A 7,163-nucleotide genomic window follows, 5' to 3' on the forward strand; every position below is an offset into this window, starting at 1 on the left:
ATCATAAAACATTTATCTTAAAATATTCAAATAAAACATCACAGGTAGATTTCCAGGGTATCTTTTAAGTCGTATCATTTAGATGTGAAGGTACAAACATGCTGGTATGTTGTTGCTGCTGCTGTCTGATAGCAGAATTGGAATTGTCAAAATTGAATGAAAACCCGTGGAGGGGAAATTCCTGAAAGAAGAAAATTCCCCCCCCCCCATCCCTTCTTTTTTCTTAAAGGGCATAGGTGCATTTTGAAATTTCTGGTTTTCTGTAATCCTGCACTATAAGAGTAATAGTTATTAAAAAGCTAATCTGACATTATCCCACTACGTTCTTTGCAAAATTGAAGAAATAACTTCCCATTCAAATGATAGGGACTTCTCTATAAGGGTAAAGAGAAATCTTGCATTTTACTATAATGCAAAGAAAGGGTTTGCGTTTTGCATGCATGCTTACTTATTTAGGGTATCAGTATGTATGCCAAACATCTTAGTGCTTACACTGAAGCTTAGCTACTGCCTTTATAGAAAAACAGAAATTAAGTGTATGGTGGTGTTTCTTTCGTACATGAAAACAAGCTTCCATGAAATGCAACTTTTTATTTGTAATACAAGTGAACCTCTCATAACTACACTTCAGTTGATTTTATATTTAAAGTGACTGTCCCTCACATTTGAGTATGGCCAGTGTGGATCCAAATATAAATATAGACATTTGGGGGTGGAAATTTTGTTGAGTTACTCCTCTGTGGAAAGCATAAATGGGAAGTGAATGAGGAATACTTGTTATCACAAGAATATTGATGCTTATAATTTTAGGGAGGGAACAGTTCACAGTTGTAATGCTATCTCTAATAAATGTGCTTTAAACTGAAATTCTAAATATTACTTCATTCACAATTGTTTCTTCATTTAAATATCTTAAAAGAAATGTGGCAACTGTAAATTTACAATGCTGAATTGCAAATCTGTAATGTTACAGCTGTATGTTGAAAACACTAATGGGCATATTTTTCTGTTATGAAATGCAGTTGAATGAAGAGTTATTCATTGAGTTATCAAACTTGCATCACTTTAAAGAACTTCAGGGTTTTTTTCTGAAATGTTTAAATACTTTTTTAGTATGTTAGCAATATGGATATGCATGGTTGTTGTATGATGAGTACTAATTTAGAAAAGTGAAGTCCAATAAGTTTTTAGATTTTAGGTTGCTATACTTACCTGTTCTAATATATGAAACTTCTAGTCCTTTAAGTACTGTTTTTAAATGGATAAAGGTAGGTGTAAATCTATCTTACAAAGTTAAAACATGTAACATCAAGGTATAGAAGTGCTAACAGTGGTTTTCCTTTGATACTGAAGGCAACAGTTTGTTTTCACAGAATACTGAAGATGATAGAACGTGAATTCTACAAATTCATTTTTTGGAAGTTGTAGCTTTTTTAGCTCTTTTCTGCTAACAGTTGACAACACAGCCATCCTATTTTACTTGCATGAATGTGTTACCTATTTAGTGCTGTGCCAGATACGAGAATGAGTGGAAGAATTACTGCCATTTCCTGCCTGTTCTTTTCTTACTAATTTACTAAGTCCGTCTTAGAGGAAAGTTACCTTTTTTGAACTGATTTGGGAGAGGAGCACAGTTGTAATGTTTGAAGACACTTCATGTGTACATGAGATTTGTATCCCACTTTATGTTACATGGTAGCTTTATTTTAGTATGTCCTGGAAACTGGCACATCTTGTTCCAACTCCTATAATTTAGTGTCCATGATTTCAAGAGTACTGTGTCTGCATGTGCTGATTTAAAATAAGTACTTTTTATTGTACATTGATACTTGCCTGTGCAGTAGCTTAAATTGTGTCTTATGTTTGGAAATCTGTTTTTTTTATTATATTTCCTTCAGGCTTTGAATTGTATTCCATGGTGCCTTCTATTTGCCCTTTGGAAACCCTACACAACTCCTTGTCTCTGAAGCAGGTGGATGAATTTCTTGCCTCTGTTGCTGCTCCATCAAGGGAAAATCTACAGGAGACATGTACTGATTTTAGTTTGTAATTATGTTCCTTTTAAACTGTTAAATATTGCTTAATCTTTCCAGTATCTTACAGCTAACAAGTAAACTAAGAATACTGCTTTAAAAAATATGTGCATAAACCATAATTTTAATTTTTTGTGGCGTGGATAAGTGTTATAATTAATTAATGTCTCTGTTGACTGGAATAGTAAATTAAGGGTTTAATGAAATCATAATTGGTTTATTTCCTCATATTAAGACTTTCTCTGTACTGTCCACCCTGTTAGCTGCATTGCAGTAATGCTTCTTAGTGAGAATACAGTATTTCCTGCTTTATACTGTACCATTGTAGTGTCACTAACCTTAGCAGAGTAGTGTTGCCTTTTACAAGCCTTTTACATCCTAAAACTGTTATTTCCTGTTTCTTGGAATATTAGATGGGGTTTCACCTTGTGATGTGCACCTTGCAGTCACTTAGTTTCTTAGTAGTTTGTGCTGTATGGTTAATGTTTAAGTAATATTGAAATTAAAGGCAGACTGAGTTCTACCCATGTGCATGTCTGGGAAGATGACTTTCCACTGTGAATTTTGATCAGAAAATTTGTACTTGATAGTTTTGATAAAAAGGTTATCTGTCTAGATGTTAGAGGTTTTGTTTTTTCTGTTACTTTAGTTTTATACATTTTAGATTTTAATCAGGCCTCCTATTTCTGAGAAGACAGGTAAGCAATTTAAGAAAACTGATGTTAAAGAAACCAGGGAGGCCTACAGGTATTTTGAAGTTTAAATTTAAAATGCTTTGTTACACTTGTTAGGAAGCTTGTGTCTCTTCCAAGTGGTTGAGAGCACAAGACAAAAAAAATACTTCATTCCTCTGCGGTGGTTTGGTTGTCACATTTCTACAAAGGAGTGGTTGGAAATTAGACCTGATAGAATTGAGGCCATAAGTGCTCTGCTCTCCTTCTTCTTTCCTATAACATTTGGAAGTTCACTGGAGACTAATGTATTGTATACACTTTTCAAAGGCATTTTGGACTTAAATGCCAGTTTAGTCCAAATGCCTATTCCTGTGCAGGCCCTCAACATATGAGAAGTAGCACTTGTGATTTTGCCAGCTGTACTGAAATTCAGCTTAGCTGCCTTACCAGCATGAATTTCTTGTGTCACTTTATGAGCTAAAATGGAGATACTTAGATTTGTCTTTCATGCTGTGAAGTTCTGACCCTAGAGTCAAAAATTGGTGGCTGAGCTGCAGGGTGTGTAACTGTAGCGTCTGTATGGGTGGACAGATAACAGTTCTGTGGCTGCTATCTTAAACATTTTGCTCAGGTGAGAATATTTTCATTATTAATGATGTGTATCTTTTTTTTTTTTTTTTTCACTTTTCAGCTTCTCCAACTTACATGATTCCAGTTTCAGGAAGAAAAATTCCTTTAAATACATACACCCCTGCAAAAATTCAACCAACACCACTTGAAACTTTGCCTGAAAGGCAAGCGGTAGAGAAACTGACCTTATGTAAGTAACTTCTGTCAGAGGCACAGTGGTCTAACTCGATTAAATTATTTCCAGCAGTATGATTCTTTCATATATATATATATATATATATATTACATAATTTCTTAGGGCAGGTATTTCTTAAAATTCTGTGTATATGTAAATTGGATCACTTTACGGGTCACAGAGAACTTAACAGTGTTGCACAATTAGTTGTAGTAGTAAAACTGTGTTAATAATTACTTTCTTTTATCCTCTGAGGTATCTGGGAGAATTTCTGTGGCCTGAAAATGGATGGCTTTTTGTTTTGTTTTGAAGTACAACAGTATTTCCAGCTGTCTCCAAGTGAATCAAGAACAGGAAATTTGTTTAAATTCCTGAATTTCCAAGATGTTTTCTGGGCATTTACCATAGAGCTCTATAAGCAGGTTCTGATTAAAGCTGCCAATAACGTAATGATGTATTCAATCACTTGTATATATATACACAATCACTTGTATATATATTAAATATGAATATACTAGTGGCAGGCTACACTGTCTGCTTTTGGAAGCTTGTGCTGGCCAGTGGGCCTCTAGAACAAAATCCAATTGCATGTCTGGTTCATTAGATACATTGTGGCTTTGTGTATGTTCCTCTGTTAGGTAACTTATATTTTTCTTGGGTTTGATGCTTTTCAGCATGGGTATTCTTAGGTGTAAAACCTAACTCTTTTCTTCTTTATCTGTACAGCTTCCTCTGGATCTTCTGTTCATGTACCTAATGTTAGGCTAACTCTTGAAGAGACCTCGCTAGATCTGGAACTTAGTTGTGAAACTCTTTTTGAGAAGAAATGATGTTGATAAGACAAAACTGGAACCATCTTTTTAAACAATTTAGTGTGAGTTCAACTAAATTACTGAGATTTAAAAAGCTAGTCATGTCTGTAGTTCAAAGTGCACCTAAGAAGCTATACATGGTTAACTAGTGTGCACACTACATATTTAGGTCAAATGTCTTTTCTCATTTTTCAAAACATTTCAAGAATGTTTATTTATCAGTTTGAACTTCACACCTTTACTGGAAATGCTGCACATGAACATTCTCAGTGTCTTCAAATATTTACTGTAAACCTGTACAATACCAATGCAGTGGTATGTGTTACAGTGGCTCTGTTGATGTCACTGTAATAAAGGCATTGCCTGTTGTCATTATAAACTTCTATTTTCAGGAGTTTATAATCTCCCTGTTGAGTTTCTTTTGCGGACTGAAATGTAACACACATCTTTGCTAGAAGCTTTTTTTTATTTGTGTTTCCAAAGAGATCTGTTTTGTCTGGTTTTGAAGTCAAGCAGATGTTTTCTGCATTTTACTTATTTTATATCATATATGCTGCAATAATTAGGCATGATCGAGTGCGTTAATGTGTTGTCACTTTCCACTCTCCTTATTTTTATTCTATGTTTACATCAGACCTGTAACGTTCAAATATACTTTCTCTTTTCTTGTTTAGTATACATGCTTGTATACGGGTACCTGTATATCATCCAGCAGATAAAACTGTCTTTTATATGTTTTTATCATGTCCTTCTGTTGTTTACTAAAAAAGACAGTTTTATCTGCTTTGCCATGTCTTTCTGCAAAATACTGATTAAAAAGCAGGTTTTGTAAAAAGAGAAATGGTTACAGCTGGTCTTCTAGTAAGTTTATAATGAAAAATAGTAAATCTTCCATCTATGCTCTGTTACCATCCCTTCAGAGTAGAGAGAGACTATGGTGTAACAGACCTCAGTACTTACTGTTGCAAAATACTCAGGATTCCTCATGGCCTGGGGATTTTCATACTTCTGCCTTGCAATCTAGGTGGTTAACAACAGCTCCCATTTAAAAAAAAAAATGTAAGAGCTATGAGAAGCAGGAGTAAGTCAGCGGAACTTTGAGTTATTGGGTTATGTAATCATCCAGTCTGAGCAGATCTTGTTGTTATCCGTGGCATGAAAAAATACTGAATTATTATAATTATCCCAAATGTATGAAAATATTGTCCACTTTTGTAAGTTCAAGTGGCTGGTTATTAGTAATGGACGTAATAAACTGCAAGTTATATAATTCCTTTCACATGTAAGTTGCACAAGTTGTAGCTTCTGAGTAATATTTTTAAATAGGGCTCTTCCTCATTTCCAGAGCCAGTGCAATTCTTAATTACACTTACTTTGCCACAGGGCCTGTTTTTTCAGTGTTTACCACATGTGAAATGGGTTCAGCAGACTAATTCTAAGAATGCTGGTTAAATACCAAAAATATGAAGGGTTTCACAGCTATATACTTAAAACATTTCATTTTCTGTAATGTAATTGTGTTATTGACAGTGTTGGTCTTACACACAACTGAATGTACACTTGTTTACCATTTTTAAGAAAATACTGTAAAAATTTAAGTATGCGTATCATTCCAGTCAACCAAAGCTGTGGCATAACTTTTTTTTTATGTGCTCCTAAATAAAACCAAGATCACTGGCAACTTCTCTCCATTTTGTTCTCTTTTAAGTTTATATGTGAAGTACAGGGTAGTTGACTCAGTCATCTCAGTGGAAAACAACTTATAAATAAGGCATTAATATGCAAATATGCTAAATTCTGTTTGCAGTTCACACTGTAGAAAAGTACGTTAAGAGATCAAAGTGTGTGTAAGTGGCATGAAATTTGGGCCTTTGAGGAGGTGCATGCACTAAATACGAGATAGAAGCTATTGTGGCAAAGACCCTACAAGAAGCTTGAAGTCTGCACTGATACAAAAAACACACTTCTAACATGTACGTGCCGTGGAAAAAAGAAAGAATGGATGAAAAAAATTGTCACTATTCCACATAATGTATGAATGTAATATGCTGAATCATAGATTCAAAGAATGGTTGGAGTTGGCAAGGGCTTGAAAAATTGCTTAGTTCCAACCCCCTGCCATGGGTGGGGAAAGACCCTTGTAGTCCAAATTTCTAAAAGTTGCAAATTTTCATGTGATGTCCTACCAGTGGAAGAATCAAATTTCTGAAACAAAACTGAACTTGACTAGAAATTATTCTTTGTCTTCATCCAAGCTACACTGAGATCAGTGCATATTTTTCTATGATAAAGTTGCTGGAAAAGGGAAACAAACTTCTGTGTGGAAATTACTATATCTCGTGGTGTATTCTCTTAAAAGAGCCTAATTTGGTGATAATTGCTCTGATCTAAAAGGGATTGTGTGTTTGACAGTGATAAATTCTTTGGTTTTAAACAAGTGATAAATGAGAAGTGAAAGAAAGGAAATTCTGATATTTTACATGAGTATCTCAAGATAGCCTAAAAGGGAGGTATTTTAGGCTATTTCGCCTGGATGCATGTTCTATCCAACATGTTCTTGAGAAATTCACTTCCTGTGCATCATTTTTGATCTATGTAACCTGATGTCCAGGTAGAATAGAAATACCATCAAAGCTATTTTCTCCACCAAACTTACAGATCTCCATTCTATTCAGTAAAAGGGACAAAAGTCATTGACAACAGGTGGTCAGAATCAGAGTTGGTACTACCTGAACATTTGCACAACACACAAAGCTCTAAAACCATCATCTTTTTCATATTCTTTCCTGTGCTTACTCACTCTATCTGGACACAGATTCAGCCTTGCTTAAGTAGCTGT

At 34.7% G+C, this 7,163-nt stretch overlaps 1 protein-coding gene across 10 annotated transcripts in view; it reads left to right on the forward strand.

Moving 5' to 3' along the window:
• Nucleotides 1–6,005, forward strand: part of PPIP5K2 (diphosphoinositol pentakisphosphate kinase 2) — a 50,040-nt gene extending 44,035 nt beyond the window's left edge. For all 10 annotated transcript variants that reach the window (XM_062621718.1, XM_062621707.1, XM_062621710.1 and 7 more), the window contains 3 exons: nt 1,899–2,030; nt 3,399–3,527; nt 4,239–6,005. In XM_062621718.1, coding sequence (XP_062477702.1) covers nt 1,899–2,030; nt 3,399–3,527; nt 4,239–4,342 — 365 coding nt within the window. In that variant the 3' untranslated portion in view covers nt 4,343–6,005. The remainder of the gene's footprint in view (nt 1–1,898; nt 2,031–3,398; nt 3,528–4,238) is intronic.
• The last annotated feature ends 1,158 nt before the right edge of the window (nt 6,006–7,163 follow it).

Source organism: Pezoporus occidentalis, unplaced genomic scaffold (assembly GCF_034315485.1).
Source record: "Pezoporus occidentalis ecotype Australia unplaced genomic scaffold, CSIRO_AGI_Poc_V1 ctg232, whole genome shotgun sequence".
Lineage (NCBI taxonomy): Eukaryota > Metazoa > Chordata > Aves > Psittaciformes > Psittacidae > Pezoporus > Pezoporus occidentalis.